The sequence below is a fragment of the Brachycentrus maculatus genome, unplaced genomic scaffold, assembly GCF_059751285.1.
Source record: "Brachycentrus maculatus isolate JH-2025_06_01 unplaced genomic scaffold, ASM5975128v1 h1tg000139l, whole genome shotgun sequence".
NCBI classification, from domain to species: domain Eukaryota; kingdom Metazoa; phylum Arthropoda; class Insecta; order Trichoptera; family Brachycentridae; genus Brachycentrus; species Brachycentrus maculatus.
Window position 1 is genome coordinate 1,785,507 of NW_028280892.1, and position 16,754 is coordinate 1,802,260.

Sequence of the window (16,754 nt, forward strand, 5' to 3'; positions counted from 1 at the left end):
TTTATATAACCACTCAATTTATTTTATTTTCTTACTTATACATATTTGAAGGCTCGTTTTCTTTTGTTTTAAATATTCATTTTAATTAAAAAAAAATTGACAATGGCTAGTTTTTTTTCTGTTTTATATTAGAAGTGGTTGGCGATCGGTATTCGTAATCGATTTTTTAAATTTATTTTGGACATGTAGGTGGGTACTACTAGTTCATATAATCTTTGTACTAGTTTGTATATGCCAATACCCATTTGTCTGAGCACGATTTTCATAATCTCTGGTTTGTAAATTGACATTTGACAGTGACACTGACAGTACGCGGCATTGTTTTCGGCTAACTGAATAATATTTTTTATTTTAATATCGATTTATTTCGAATATACTTAGAAATCGGTGCATTTAGCCTTGAAATTTACGATGCAATTTTCAAAATCGGTGAATGACCAATGTCGGATATGTTTGAAGGAAAATATGGAACTATTTTCTGTTTTCGAGTGTCGAGACTCGATCAACATTTGCGAAGACTTTATGTACTGCACAAATATCCTTATAAAGAGAGGCGATAACTTTCCCGAGGGAATATGTAAAGAATGTTTCAGTGAATTAAAAATTTCTACGCAATTTAAGAGAAAAAGCGAGCACTCCGACACGATACTTCGAAACAGTTTACAAAACCAAGACAATGAAATTAAGATAGAATTAGATTCTACCGAAAATGTGAATTCGGATTGTGACGAAGACTATAAACCTCTCAAATTGCTGATTCGAAAGAAGAAAATCAAAGTGAAAAAGAAAAAACGGCTGGCAAAGCAAAAGGATAAAGTGTCGGATGGAAAAAAGACTTTAAAAAAAGAGGTTTTGGATAAAGAGTGTTTGTCAGAATTCAAGTGCGAGACTTGCAATCTGCTATGCCAGAGTAAGTGGGTGTTGAAGGTACACATGCGAACGCATTCCGGAGAGCGGCCATTCCAATGTGACGTTTGTCAAAAGAGATTTGTTTCCAACTCCAATATGAGAATGCACAAAAGGTTGACGCATGACGAAGAAAAACAGGTAATCCTTAACGCCCGATATATCGCTCACTCCTTTCAACAACGTCATATACCAAAAAACTTGATTTTTCATGGGGAACTTTTTTAAAGTTTTAAAATATAATGCAATGTATTAAAAATAAATATCAAGCCACTTATTGAACTTTTTACTGTGCACCAGATCTTTTTAGGTAAAACCTGAATGTTTTTTCCCCATTCGAAAAATATTTAGTATATTTAAAAAAAATAATTAAAAAATAATATGAAAACAACTCCTGTAATTGGAGATAATCTAGATTTTGTGAACAAGTATTTGGACACACTCAAATGTTGTACATAGTTGTTATTTTATTCTATAATGAGAGAGTGGTAACAGGAAGCCTTCGTGCTGCAGGTGTGCTCCAAGTGCGGGAAGTCCTTCGGCTGCCTGGCGTACCTCAAGCGCCACCAGGTGGTGCATCTGGAGGTGAAGCCCTTCGGCTGCGGGCTCTGCCCCCGGCGCTTCGGCACGGCCTCCTACCTGCGGGAGCACGTGGCCCGCCACCGCGGGGACAAGCGCTTTTTCTGCGAGGTGTGCGGGTCCAAGTTCATATCGGACGTCAACCTCAAGCAGCACATGGTCACCCACGGAGTGCTCAAGTGGGACTTCAAAAGGTGAACTGGTTTGGCATCTCTAAGGGCGTTAAACAGGGATGTGTAATGTCACCACGGTTGTTTGACTTATTTCTTCTTCTTCTTCTAACCCTTATCCGCACCCAATGGTGCATAAGGCACTGCATCTTATAGACCAGGGATGGCGAACCTTTTTGAGACTGAGTGCCAGAATTTTTTTTTTCAATAAAATAATATGTCGCGTGCCACATGCAATGAAAATGAAAATGCATCAAATGTTTGTGTAACTCCATATTTTTAATATAAACAAACCATTAATAGGTACATCGAAAACCAATGTGAAACTATATATGCATGAATGTCGTCATATCTTTCATTTGAGATATTCCTGGATTGATTTATTTTTTAGTATGAGACCATTTTTGGTATACATTTAATTGATTATAATTTTTTTAAGGCATCAGTGCACATTCTGCGAGTATCGGACGACTGGGAGGGTTGCTTTGGCCAGACACATCAGGAAACACACTGGGGAGAAACCATATCACTGTCCGCACGACGGATGTTCTTCCACGTTTGCCGGCAAGGGGTCTCTCAATCTACACATCAGGTACGCTTTACTTTAACTGCTAATGCATGACATTTTCATCGATACAATGACTATCTTTGTTTTGCCAAGCCTGTGGTGAAATTACTCATATTTGTATAGGCCAGTATTTCTCAAAGTGGGCGATAACACCCCCCTTGTGGGTGTTCTAGAAGACTTTTACAGGGCAAAAGAAGCCCAAAGAGACAGATAGAAGTGCTAAGAAGATAAATATTTTTATTCCTTCACTCTTTCTATGATGGGACATTCTGGCAATTTTATTTTCCCCTTTTATGAGCAATTTTGATAGGGCCATGCAACTCTTCGATATGTTAAGTACGGTTCTGGTGCAAATATCCATAGAAAGGCTATTCGATTCACGCGAACAATCTTTTTCAAAGGAGATGCAAACTTTCAAAGGAGATGCAAGGACATTATTCGCAATAAGTAGTGTTATTATGAATATGTTACTTTGAAAAGATTTTATCAATGAATAAATTCCTTAAGTGTGAAGTCAAGTTTTATTAGATGTATCCGTAATTTAAAAAAAAAGTCTAATATTATTATAAAAGTTTACTAGATTTGCTAACAAATTTAGCTCTCCAGAATTTTTTTAATCGTAATGAGCATATCGTAGTCGTACAGGAGAAAGTGACTAACTAACGAAACATAAAATGTTCAGGACGGCCATTTAAGTCACTTTTGCTTGGCAAGAAAATAAACGTCAACGCAGTTAGTCATTTTAACAAGCCAATATATTATACTTCCAAGTTGAAAATCCTTTGGGATTTTTTTCAGGGCAATATTAAGCTAGTAAGATATCAAATATTCAATATTGGTCACTTTCTCCTGTACGACTACGATATCTGGCTATATAACCTCTCAGGATTTTATCAATATATTAATTTTGGATAATTTATATGGCATCATTTTTGTAAAATACTACATACTTCAGTTCTCACATAGATGAATACATTTTTATTTCTTCTTTATGTGCCATATCAGGTCCCCCTAGGTCAACTATCACTTGAGATTAATTGTCCTTGGCTTAGGTAGCTCTAAAATTTTATCAAGATTGGAATACATATTGTCTTTTTGCAATTGCAGAATCCACACTGGAGAGAAGCCGTATTCGTGCAGTCAGTGTCCGTCGAGATTCTCCCGCGGGGATAAATTCAAAAACCACATGCTGAAGAAGCACAATATAAACGATGTTGGTCCCAACAAGAGGTCCAGGCTGATTATTCAAGAGCTTGCTGAAAACGAGGAAGCAACCGGCAATATGCCTGTAATGGTGCACTGAACTAACCTCCAGTCTGATTTATAAGAATTGCGTTAACCACTTTTTACCCAGGTTTCTTTCACAAAAATTAAACTGAAATTATTGGGATATTTTCTTCTTCCAACCCTTATTCGCACCCCAATGGTGCATAGGGCACTGCATCATATAAATGCAGTGTTATCTTGATCGTTAACACATGAAGGAAAGGTGATCAGCCCTCCACCTCAGGTACCAGTCCAGGGTAACATTGAATAAATATTTAAGTGAAAAAATCCCTTTTATTTATTTGACCCGCCCCCCTGGGAATCGAACCCGGAACCTCCAGAACGGTAGCTCAGCGTGCTGACCATTACACTACGGAGGCGGACTTGGGTTATTTTATTAAATTTTACAGTTCAAAACAAATCAGAAGCAATAATGTACAAAACTTCTTACCCTTATACACACCCGATGGTGCATGGAGCACTGCATCATATAGTGTTATCTTGATCGTCAACGCATGAAGGAAAGGCGATCAGCCTTTCGCTTCAGGTTTCAGTCCAGGGTAATAATAAATAAATATTAGGAGTGAAAAAATCACATAAATTTATTTGACACCCCATGGGAAACGAATCTGGGACCTTCAGAATGGTAGCCGAGCATGCTGACCATTGCACTATGAAAGTGGATAACTTAACTAGTCATTGTAAATAATATGTATACATAATGTATTTATATACATATATTTTTAAATAAATAAGCCCAGATAAATTTTAGACATTAATACATTCACTGCATTGTATATAGCAATTTTTCAAAATGCTCTATAACCATATTAAAAATATGAAATTTATTTTTGTGAATTACATACTTGTATATACTGTTCTTTTTGTGTGTAGCATTCACGTGCGGCTCATGAGATTATACTCACCTTGAGACAAGCTAGTATAAATGAGTCATCGAGGGGACTAAAGCTGTTACACTCACAAATTAAACATTCATACATGAACATTTAATTTTTTTTTGTTACACACTGACAAAACATTCTGTCAAGATTGTAAGAGTATATTTTGAATAAAATAATGATACTTATAAGTCGTTTGACTTATTGCAATCACCCACCGCGCATAACACGAATTCCACACTGGGGGGAAATGTTAGATGTATGCGTCTGGCTGTACACTGCACTAACATTATTATTATTAAACCCTTATCCGCACCCCAATGGTGCATAGGGCACTGCATCATATAAACGCAGTGTTATCTTGATCATTCACACATGAAGTAAAGGTGATCAGCCCTACGCACCAGGTACCAGTCCAGGGTAATATTGAAAAAATATAATGAGTGAAAAAATTACTTTGATTTATTTGACCCTCCCTGGGAATCGAACCCGGGACCTCCAGAATGGTAGCCGAGTGTGCTGACTATTACACTACGGAGGCAGACAAACATTTAGCTAAAAAACATTAAAATATTTAGCTGACAAAAAATTGTCATTAAATTACACAGTGAAGACAACAATGCAAAATGTTCCCATTTTTCTAACATTCTTTAATAAAAAAATATACCGTCAATGTAATTATATGCTTTATTTAAAAAAATAAAATAAAATGTGATATTCTCCAAAATGGTTTTGGGATAACGTTCTTTCCGCGTCGTCGGGTTGGTTCAAATAAAACAAGATGGATGCAGTAAACACGGTATATATTTGAGTGTTTGGTTTAAGACTCCTCCACAGCGGCCTTGAGGGACTTGAGGAAGGAGGACTTCTTCTGCCGCACCCTGTTCTTGCGCTCGGCCAGCGTCAGCTTGGCCTTGTTCCACCTCTTCTGCTGGCCTTCCTTCTTCTCCTTCTTCTCCTTGCCCTCCCTCTTGGGGTTCTCTCGGATGGCGGCGTGCGCCTTCTTGTACATCTCTTCAATCTAGAAATTAACGTAAAAATTTAATTTATTGTAACTGCAGACAGTTGGTAGAATTCCATTTTGAATTGTTGGGTAATATATCCAAAATTAAACACGGTTATTCGATTGAATTCTACTTTTATTTACATATATCGCTCACTCCTTTCAAGAACGTCATAAATCAAAAAACTTGATTTTTCAGGAGAACGTTTTTAAAGTTTAAAAATATAACACAATATATTAAAAATAAATATCAAGCCACATATTGAACTTTTTACTATGCAACAGATCTTTTTAGGTAAAACCTGGAGGTTTTTCCTCCATTTGAAAAATATTTAGTATTTTAAAAAAAAATAATTAAACAATACCTTTTCTTCAAAATGCAAAAACAACATTTTCTGCCCTATAGCGGGTAAATATTAAGTTAAAAATATGCATCTTTTTCTGGGATATAGTACATTTTCTGGGCATTCCGAAAACATGCACAACTGAAAATTTACTATTTGTGATTTATGTCGTTCTTGAAAGGAGTGAGCGATATATGATACTATGTGACGTGTTTCGTCTTATTACATTAGACATTATCAAACACTAATTAAATACTTTTAAAGACATTAAGACATCAAACAAACATTGAGTTTAAGACGAAACACGTCACATATTATCATACATCGCTCACTCCTTTCATATATAAAAAATTGTCAATTCTCAGTTGTGTGTGTTTTCGGAATGCCCAGAAAATGTACTATATCCCAGCAAAAGCGGCATATTTTTAACTTAATATTTACCCGCTACAGGACAGAAAGACTTGTTTTTGCATTTTGAAGAAAAGGTATTGTTTAATTATTTTTTTAAATGCACTAAATATCTTTCAAATGGAGAAAAAACCTTCAGGTTTTACCTAAAAAGATCTGTTGCACAGTTAAAAGTTCAATAAGTGGCTTGATATTTATTTTTTAATACATTGTATTTTATTTTCAAACTTTGAAAACGTTCTCCTGAAAAATCAAGTTTTTTGATTTATGACGTTCTTGAAAGGAGTGAGCGATATATGTCGCTAAAGTAGCATCCTCAAGATCTTTTCAATTGGAAGCATTTATATAAATAATAACCAAAAATTGAGTGTTCGTCAATCACGGGTAGAATAATTTACCCATGATTGACAAACCACAATCCTCTAATTTCCGAAGTTGTATTTATGCTTCAATTGATACCTTCTTTCACATGCTAGTTCATGGCACCATCTATGATTGAATCGAGTATGATTTTGTTCAATTAGCAGAGACCTTTATTAAATGTATGTACGATTCTTCCCAAATTATTTTACATACTAAGAGTTGTCCGAAAACATGATTCTCATACCCAACTCAAATTTGGACAGTCAAAATATTGTAAATAAACTATAATAAAATTTCTGAAAAAAATTCAACTTAAATTTGAGCTGATTTGACTCCAGAAGCAATAATAAAATAAGAATACCAAATATCGTAGTCGTACAGGAGAAAGTGACTAACTAACAAAACGTAAAATGTTCAATCACTTTTGCTTGGCAAGAAAATAAACATCAATGAAGTTAGTCATTTTTAACAAATCAATATGTTATGCTTCCAAGTTTAAAATCCTTTGGGATTATTTTCAGGGCAATATTAAGCTAGTAAGATAACAAATAGTCAATGATCACGTTTCTGTAAAAAATGAACTTGGTCACTTTCTCCTGTATGACTACAACATGAAGTTTTATTTATAATCGTATTTTGCCCAAAGTAACAGATGAAAGTTAGGTGAAAAGTAATGTTTACAAATTGTAATGAACTTACGGAATCGGAGATAACTCCTAGTTTGATGTATTTGCTGAACTGCCTCTTGAAAGCTTCCTCATCGTTGCCTTCCAAGGCCTTCATGTATTCAGCAACGTGGAGGCCGAAGATGTGTTGTCTGAAAATAAATAAATCAAAATTGAGTACAAGTCTTGGTGTTGATATTTGAGGATATTTCATATAACCTCCCAAAAACAAATACAGTGAAACCTCTATCTATTATGCCTTCATTATATCTTGCAGTTCCGGAATGGAATTCATATAAAACACGCAAAAATAGATTGCATTGATTGTTTCTCTATGCATCATTTTATCGCATTAATTGTTTAAATTGCATAGCAAATTTTGTATATAAATAGTAACTTTCATTTCCATAAAGTGAAAAAAGTGTGTACTCTTAAAGAAAGATTATTAATTGAAAAATAAAATATCCAGCTGAAAATCGCATAAACGGTTAAGTTATCGCGGTTTTAAGATTGCATTTGATTTACTCAAAGAAAAATAATATCTGTGAACCGAAGATATTTTGAAAATTTGTAACACTGAAAAATTATTAAATTCTTATGACGATAATTATCAAAAACAAATTGAGATGAAAGATCATACACAATACAAAGTATGTTTTTTTTATTTAAAAAAAAATATTAGCACACCATCTGCGGGCGGATTCCCACTCATAATAGAGATAAACATCTCTGAAAAGAAGTGATAACATTTAACCATACTGTATACATACATCATTATGAGATCAAAAGATGCCGCAAAGTCTTGCGTAGTAATAACTTACACGCAATTTACGATGAGTCGGGTGAAAAGGTAAAATTACCCTTCCCGCCCAACACCACCAGTCGAGTGAAACAGTAAAATTACCCTTACCGCAGATAGTGTATTTCTCTCTATATTTCCACAATCATTGTTTTCCCGAATCCATACTTTATTTTAATAGGCTGCTTCAAAAACGATATTTAGAGGTTTCATTGTACAAGAAACAAATATTGACAAGTTTTGCTCAACAGAACATCAGGAACAATGGAAAACACGCGATGAGCTTTTGTCTCCGGGTATATATTTTTAGCATTAGCAGCCAATTGTGAAGCAGACCGGTTTGAATAATTCCCAAAGGGGGAATAGATTCTCACAACCAAATGTTTGCAACGAGGTTTCTATAGCTCCGATATAGGCTGCCCGAGCGTGCAACTGAGTGCAAGTCGGGGGATGAAAGGAGCATCACACATGGCTGTTTACGGGGGGTATATTTGTATATATGCACCAATGCCCTGCACTTGCTACTAGCGGATACGTTCATGCGTCCGAGAATCAATGTTTCAGCTTCAACTTCAATAATTTTATGTAGTTATAAGTGTGTGAATAGTGTCCGCCTCCGTAGTGTAATGGTCAGCACGCTCGGTTACCGTACTGGAGGTCCCGGGTTCGATTCCCAGGGGGGGGGTCAAATAAATATAAGTGATTTTTTCACTCTGATATTTATCCTACACTACCCTGCACTGGTACCTGAAGCGGAGGGCTGATCACATTTCCTTCATGTGTTAATGATCTAGATAACATTGCGTTTATATTATGCAGGGTTACCTGTGGACATCAGCGTTGAAGTTCTTGGCCTCGGAGTCGTATCCGGGGAAGCGCTTGGTGGAGTGGGGGATGTTGAGGCCGCCGTCGGCAGCTCCCTTAAGAGCCCCGAATATGCGGGCCCCTGTCGTGGTACGGGCCAGACCAACGTCCAAGTGGCACCTGCAAGTCAATACCAACTTAGAAAAAAAAGACTCTATGGAAAAATGGATTGAATAGAAAAAAGATAAAATGTTCTATACCCGTACTGCGCATTATAGTATAATTACAAGTACAAATATAGTTATCGTTAGGCAACTTGTACCTATTAAGAAGTACAAGTTGCCTAGTGATAATAATATAGTAAATAGATACTTGGGTCACTTCCATGGTGAGTTAGTTACCGCGTTTGGCTACCATGCCAGAGGCCCCAGGTTCAATTCCCTTCTTCTTCAAACCCTTATCCGCATCCCAGTGGTGCATAGGGCACTGCATATAAACGCAGTGTTATCTTGATCATTAACACATGAAGGAAAGGTGATCAGCCTTCTGCTTCAGGTGCCGGTCCAGGGTGATATTGAATAAATATTAGAGTGAAAAAATCACTTATATTTATTTGACCCCCCCAGGGAATCGAACCCGGGACCTCCAGAATGGTAGCCGAGCGTGCTGACCATTACACTATGGAGGCGGAAATTCAATTCCCAGGGGGGTAAAATTAAATATAAAATTTTTCGTCACTTTAATATTTATTTATTACTATTCTGAACTGATACCTGAAGCGTAAGACTGATCGATCACCTTGGCTTTATATAATTAATGGTGGGGACTGACCAGTCATTTCGTCGTAACGTAACACGTTACGATGCGAGCATTAGTATAGTCAGTACAGCGTTCCGAGTGCTCCATCGGAAGTTGGATGCTTGCCGCAAACGTTACGACTTAATGCTCCGGTCAGTCCCCACCTTTACAATCGATTTGATGGTGCCCTATGCACCATTTGGTGCAGATGAAGGTAAGAAGAAAAGAAGAGGATGTGCTGTATTTTGTACATATGAATCCAAATAGTTTTATAAGTCATATTAAAAAAAAGTAATTGAAAGTTTGTTATCAATTATTTTGCTTTGATTAGAAGGGTCTGCTCAAATGTGTAAAAGCAACCAGCTGCATATTAAAAAATTTTGTTTCGAGGTAAATTTAATAAATTATTACCACAATGCAACTTTGGATTAGTAAATATAATTCAGTAAACGAAACAGATAGGGCAAAACGTTGTTTCCTCTAAGCCGTGTTAAGCTTAATGGCCACAACGCAACTTTGGGTCAGTTGCCTTAACATGTGCTGTATGCATATCGCTCACTCCTTTCAAGAATGTCATAAATCAAAAATCTTCAATTTTCAGTTATGCATGTTTTCGGAATGTCCAGAAAAAGTACTATAGCAAAAAAGCATATTTTTAACTTAATATTTACCCGCTACAGGGCAGAAAATGTTGTATTTGCATTTTGAAGAAAAGGTATTGTTCAATTATTTTTTAAATATACTAAATATTTTTCAAATGGAGAAAAAACCTTCAGATTTTACCTAAAAAGATCTGTTGCACAGTACAATTTCAAGTGGCTTGATATTTATTTTTAATACATTGTGTTATATTTTTAAACTTTAAAAACGTTCTACTGAAAAATCAAGTTTTTTTTTATTTATGACGTTCTTGAAAGGAGTGAGCGATATGTCTAACCTTAATTCTAACAGAGCGCAACTTTGAGAGAGTGGAATGCATTGTTTGTGAAAAACTTGACATCTTTGTATGATGACAGAGACGAAAATAAAGTTTAAATCACGGTTAATGTCGTCCATGTTCGACACAGAATGATCATTATAAATCAGACGGCAATTTGCATGGACTTAGAAAGAGATGTGAGGTAATCAGTGGGGTGCGCAGGAGTTTTTAAACAGGGCAGGCAGTAGTGTTGAGTAAGGTTAAGGCATAGTAGGCACTGGTCGTGTTTCCATATGGAACGCGATTAATTCAGGGTAAGCGCTGCTTTTCTGCCTATATAGAATGCACGCCTCTGAGGTGATAGATATTATGATTATTTAAAGAGCTAGAAATAATATTACTGAGTACAATTATACCTTGTTTGATTACATTATTTGATAAAGTAGATATCATCATAACGGACAGATACAATGATAAGGATGCCTACCAAAAAATAAATTAAAAATTAACCGAATTATCATTCTATCATCAGAAATGATGACGCACCTACTTTAACAATAAATGCCAATATTTTTATTTTTCTTGGGTGGTGCTACAAATGCATATACACAAAAAAATTACTTTTATTAAGCAAAACATCATTGCTTTTAAAAATTAAAAAAAAAACTACCGGACAGTGCGAATCAATGATCGGTTCTAAAATGCCAGACATTACAGGTAAAAAATCACGATTTTTCCTGATTGCGAATTCATGATGCATTCAATAAAACAAGAATTCTCAAATATTTGAAACAATACCAACACTCGCCAACTTGCGCATCATTTACATCAAGGCCCAATATACGATAAATTGCAACTGAATTCTTTGAACCCATGGATGAATTGAATTTGAATGGATTTTTTTTTGCTTAAAATACCGTTTTTGCATTGAAAAAAATAAGTTCTTCAAAATAAATATTTGATTTAAAAAAGAAAAGAGTTATTGAAAAGTAGTGGAAGGAGTTAAAAAAAAATTATAAAAATAGTTTTTCAACATATATATAAAAGAAGTAAAGTTCTGATATATAAACTTTTAAAAAATATGCGCGCGATACACGTCCAAACTTTAGCGCAGCTGTCTTGCTTTCTGGCTTTTAGCCATTGTACAAGATGAAAACATGATCTTCAATATTATGCAGCCTATAATTTGACCATTCATGCCATTTTATTCACAGCATCTTGTTCACAAGAAACAGTCTACAAGTTATTGGGTTCCGTGTACAAACAGTGTACAAGTTAACCCTATTTCTTTTTTATTTATATGTTTAGTCATAAATTAAACCCTGAAGAGGGCAACAGGTTGTTGCCGAAACTAGTTAGTCTTTTTATTTCTCAAAATAACACATCAATTTGATCCACAAAGTTAATGCTTTCAATATTCAAAACATCAACAATTAGCATTAGGGAACTCTGACGCAGCACATCATGAGCAAACAACAGATAAAGACCAGAGGAAGGCGTGTTCACCTGAATGCTCCGGGTCCGTCGTCGACACCCTCCACATTGTACTCGGCCCCGTCAACCTCCTGGTTGCCCGGGTACAGGGTGTCCAGGCCCAGCTTGTTGAGCAGGCGGCGGGCCAGCAGCAGGCCGGTGGAGTAGGCGGCCGCGTAGTTCGTCAGACCTACCTGCGAACAAACAGTCATTATAATACAGGTGTCGTCTTGCAATACTTAGTCACGATACAAAACAATACACACGGCCATAATGTGACACAAGAAACTTAAGATGTGGCAACCAGTACCTTTTTGTAAAGATGGGAGTGGCATATATTATTTGTATATTAAAAACAATGATAACTTTGTGGTATGGTAATATAACACTCTCAAAGAGTAATTAAAAATAATAGAAAAGTGGTATTATACAAAATGAACGATAAGGAGAGTGTTTTATTGCATTTATTATTTACCATCCTTATTATATACAAGGTTTATAGATCATTAAGTGGATTTTTGTTTCTTCTTAAGGGATAATAATCTAGTGTGGGCCAATCAGGAACATTTCAGCATTTGCTCATTGCTGGTAGGAAACCACATAAAACTCCTCAGGAGAAGCCCGATGAATATTATTAAAACTTACTGTTATACAGTAAGTTTTAATACACATGAAGGATGTTTTCAACGTTTTTTGTTTAATAAAAATAAAAAATATAGGGAAATTATGCTCCCAGCAGAAATTCAACTGTTAAGGAATCAAATAAGGATTTTTCCTTTTGAACGAAGAATAATATTTTTCTTTGATTTACAGCCATAGATAAGGAAAGCAGCAAAGACAAAAAACAATTACAAAAAAAAAACATTAGGTCAGGTAATGGAGTAAAAGAGATAAAAATAATGTTTAAGTAATTACCGTGATTCCATACTTGGGCAATTCATGAGCGTACGCTGCGCAGATGATGCGATCGCCATCAATCCTGGAGAAAGCAACTTGGCAGGTGATGTCTTTGTTGGACAGCCTCACAATCATGCGGTATTTAGGGGTATTATATTTATTCTTGTCCTGTACGGTCAAGCGTTTGCGGGCATAGTAGTCAGTCTTTCCCTCACGACGCCTCTTGAACTTGACTTGGTACCTCTTGAAGTACTGTTTGTTCTTCACAACTTTGACGAAACCCTGAAACGGCAGAAAGTTAGGTTAAGGTACAAATTTCAACTGCAAATCAAATCCCGCGTCACTTGATACGATCAGATTAAATTAAAATCATTAATGCACCCCGATTGGAAGACCACGAACGGCCGGCACCATAGAACATGGCAGCGGTGAACGTAAATCAACTATCGAAACTGCCTCATTTGACGCGCATGTGTCAGTTGTTCATCACGAAAAAACATAACAAATCCATCTCCATTAGCTCGATAAATAATAATAAACAAATAAAAATTCATCACTCCATATGTAGATCCGTAGTTATGCCTAGGACGCTAACGAAAAAAGTAACTCGAATACAAAATATGACATCTTATTGGCATGGTCACTTCACTCGCGTCGTTATAATCTCGAATTATCGAAGCAATCCGTCGATAAACTCGCACAAAAACGATTTAATAGCAAACTTATGAAATTGGGTTATATTTTGAAATAGATTAAAACAAGGATTACAAACCATTTTAGCAATAAAAATACAGCTTTATCAGCCGTTAAAGAGCACGTCAGACGTCCGCCCGGCGGATGTCTAAAAAGACCGTAATGGCGGCAAGTGTTGCGAGAAACGAAAAAACAAGTTAGGCGATACAAAATTATTACCTGTTCTATTTTTTTCATATAAAGTTCCTACCCATTGAATTATGGTTTTGATATTTTTATTTTGCCTGTGTATTTTCATTATTATACATATTAAAATACAAACGTAGATTATTGAATGTTTAATTTGAAATTATTATGAATTGTATTTTATTGTATCTATATTGATCTCGAATAAAATGCCGGAGCTACAAATAATACAGTAAAATTCTCTTTTAAACAATTTATCCTCTAATCATTTAAAAACGCTGTTAGGAGTCAAGTGAAATTTATTACAATTACTGACTGAGCGAGAAGGTTTATATATTAAATAGGTATACATATTTAAAACTTTTTACTGTTGTAAAGGGCTTTTTACCAAACGTCATAACTAGAATAAAACAAGTTAAAACAGTTAAAAATAGTATTTTATTTTTTAAATAAATGAATTATAATAAAAACATATTTTTTTTAATTTATTTTACGAATCATACTTTTACATACAACATGTATTAACCTACCAATTCCTATTTATAGTAAAAATAAATATTACATAATTTAGCAATGGTTTGATATCAGTTCTAAAATATCTTGATTCGCTGCTTTATATAATATCAATATTTTCCCTAAAATAGGCCTGAAAAGTAATATTTACCTTTTTTGAAGCAAACGTAATAAAATGTCATTTTCTAAGGGTCTGGAAGAGATTAATTTATTTTACATTAAATTATTAATATTAGTTTCAGGTATCCCATATTACTTAATAATAACAATAAATCCCTTACCGCACCCCAATGGTGCATAGGGCACTGCTTCATATAAACGCAGTGTTATCTAGATCGATTACACACGAAGGAAAGGTGATCAGCCCTCCACTTCAGGTACCAGTCCAGTGTAATATTGAATAAATATTAGAGTGAAAAAATCACTTACTTACAAGTACATTATTTTAAATTGTTAATTAGTGCCACAAATGTAAAGGAAAAAAAGTACCTACCTAATGCACAGTGACAACATTTACAAAATATGGTGACATAAAGGTTAAAAAAAGAATGATACAAAATAAGACAAGTTAAAATTATATTTGAGTTGACCATATTTTATACTGTTTGATAAATATGATTACAGTATATTATGGATTGTACATATATTCTCCGTGTTTTATACGAATGTACGTACCTTTTTTTCATTTCAACTATTAAGTATATTAATATCTATGTTCCTTTTACCTCTAGTTTTTTTTATATTTATTTATTTTTTAAACTTATTTATACTGCCAAATTAATAATAATAAAAAAAACAACTAGAAGTAAAATAACTGTAAACAGACTGTACCAAATCATAGATACTGTCGACATCAATAAATAACTAATATTCTAAAAACATTATCTTTACTTATCTTATGTATTGCAAAAAATCATGAAATCGTATTAATTAAATACCTCTTATTTTTTAATTGTCAACTTCAGGGGGATAAATGATAATCATAAACATATTATTGGACTCTTTTCCTACTTATTTAGTTAACCGCCATATTGAATTAGGCTTATTTCCATCTTATGACACCTCCAGCCAAATTTGACAATAGAGCGGGAAATTATTTGATTTTCCCGCGTAAAATCATTCTTTGAATGAAATTTAGTTTTTGCGTAAAAATTGTTGACTTATTATGTAATAAACATTTTGTCATAAATAACCAGTAAAATACAATATACAATATGTTTATACAATTATTTTAGCTGTTTAATCAAATCCTAAGTTACTTATTATTTATCTATGTATTTGTGTTTCCATTAATACATATTTACATATTTGATAACTAATACTCATTATTTTCCTAAAAAAACAATTAATTTACACTTTTTATCCACTTCTTTCTGAACTGAAATGCGTTGTGGTGTAAAGTTGAAATTAAATTTTTAAAAAATGGGACATACAGGTGTCGCAAAATTAATATAAATTTTGCCAATGGTTACGTCAATCATATTTGAAATTTGTGAACTAGACAGCAAAAAGTTCTAAATACATATTCAAATATTTTACTCAGGAAAAATAAATATAAAAAATAGATTTAGAAATAAATATAAAATAAAGATATAAAAAATAAATAAATATAAAATAAAGATAAAGATTAAGTAAAAAAGTTATTCAGGAACAAAATTAGATGATTATTTTTTCGCCACCTGTATATTGTATTTAACCAAAGTATACATTTTAAATATTATATACAAGATACTGATGATTTTAATCGCTATCTATGTAAACTTGATATCTATATATAGTTCCGAATTGTGGTAAATATACACAAACTCTTTGTGGAATAATATAAAATATTCATACAATAATGCACATTGCCAATTATTCTAACTGTCTTGATACAGCAGTGCACAAACACCCAGACCAATTGAAAATAAATCTTTCTTGAATTTATTTTGCAGTTGGCGTGAATCGAACACGCAACGTCAGTTTCGCAGTCATTAATAAAATGACCTTTACTTGTTAAAAACTATTTACCCCTTATATAAATATATATATTGTGACACGTGTTTGGATGCATAATTTTCATGTACACCGAATGCGAAACCTCGGCAATAATTTCGCGGACCATCTCGATATCTGGAATATGTCACTTCCTAACTGTAAAGCAATAATAATTAAAATATTTCAGGCTAATGCATAATTCCTTTTTTTATATGTTCATTCTTGTTTAGATAAGTACTTTTCGAACCAATAATATAGGTACCTACTTAAAAAGAGAAAACATATTACTTTATTATTAAGTATACCTGTAATATATTATGTACAAATTGGCTATCGCCGTTAATAAAGGGAAAAAATACCGTATGTAACGAAAATGATGCGGAATTGATCGAAACGAGTGTCACACTTGATTTTAAGAAATAGTGGTATTTACCAAGAAAACTTAAATTAAAAAATGGAAAGATATTACTTTAAATTGGCCCGCATAAAAATTGATTCGCAAAGGTGATTTTTGGTCTGTAAGG

The 16,754-nt window shown here is 34.1% G+C and overlaps 2 protein-coding genes across 3 annotated transcripts; one reads left to right on the forward strand and one right to left on the reverse strand.

The window, feature by feature from the left end:
* The first annotated feature begins 280 nt into the window (after positions 1 to 280).
* Positions 281 to 3,615, forward strand: LOC148309127 (uncharacterized). Of its 2 annotated transcripts, none has more exons than XM_088260616.1 (4): positions 281 to 1,047; positions 1,420 to 1,679; positions 2,095 to 2,247; positions 3,331 to 3,615. In XM_088260616.1, exons 1-4 carry the CDS (start codon positions 412 to 414, stop codon positions 3,524 to 3,526), a joined length of 1,245 nt encoding a protein of 414 aa, XP_088116742.1. In that variant the 5' UTR covers positions 281 to 411; the 3' UTR covers positions 3,527 to 3,615. The 2 variants fall into 2 exon arrangements, with proteins under 2 accessions (XP_088116742.1, XP_088116743.1); XM_088260617.1 differs by having other exon boundaries at positions 286 to 1,047; positions 2,102 to 2,247.
* A 1,559-nt stretch (positions 3,616 to 5,174) lies between these two features.
* On the reverse strand, positions 5,175 to 13,710 carry RpL5 (ribosomal protein L5). The gene is made up of 6 exons (XM_088260618.1): positions 13,634 to 13,710; positions 12,880 to 13,143; positions 11,998 to 12,158; positions 8,796 to 8,954; positions 7,206 to 7,323; positions 5,175 to 5,409 (listed from the first exon to the last, which is right to left on the reverse strand). Exons 1-6 carry the CDS (start codon positions 13,634 to 13,636, stop codon positions 5,209 to 5,211), a joined length of 906 nt encoding a protein of 301 aa, XP_088116744.1. The 5' UTR covers positions 13,637 to 13,710; the 3' UTR covers positions 5,175 to 5,208.
* Between the last annotated feature and the right edge of the window lie 3,044 nt (positions 13,711 to 16,754).

Bases quoted from the DNA above. Each gene is read 5' to 3' on its own strand.
- RpL5 (XM_088260618.1), bottom strand. The intron at 7,324-8,795 runs GTAACCCTGCAT...ATTTATTTTCAG, and splicing joins TTCAACGCTGATGTCCACAG to ACAACACATCTTCGGCCTCC. The intron at 5,410-7,205 runs GTAAGTTCATTA...GTTAATTTCTAG, and splicing joins TAGGAGTTATCTCCGATTCC to ATTGAAGAGATGTACAAGAA.
- LOC148309127 (XM_088260616.1), top strand. From the start codon at position 412: ATGCAATTTTCAAAATCGGTGAATGACCAATGTCGGATATGTTTGAAG. The intron at 1,048-1,419 runs GTAATCCTTAAC...TTCGTGCTGCAG, and splicing joins CGCATGACGAAGAAAAACAG to GTGTGCTCCAAGTGCGGGAA. The intron at 1,680-2,094 runs GTGAACTGGTTT...AATTTTTTTAAG, and splicing joins CTCAAGTGGGACTTCAAAAG to GCATCAGTGCACATTCTGCG.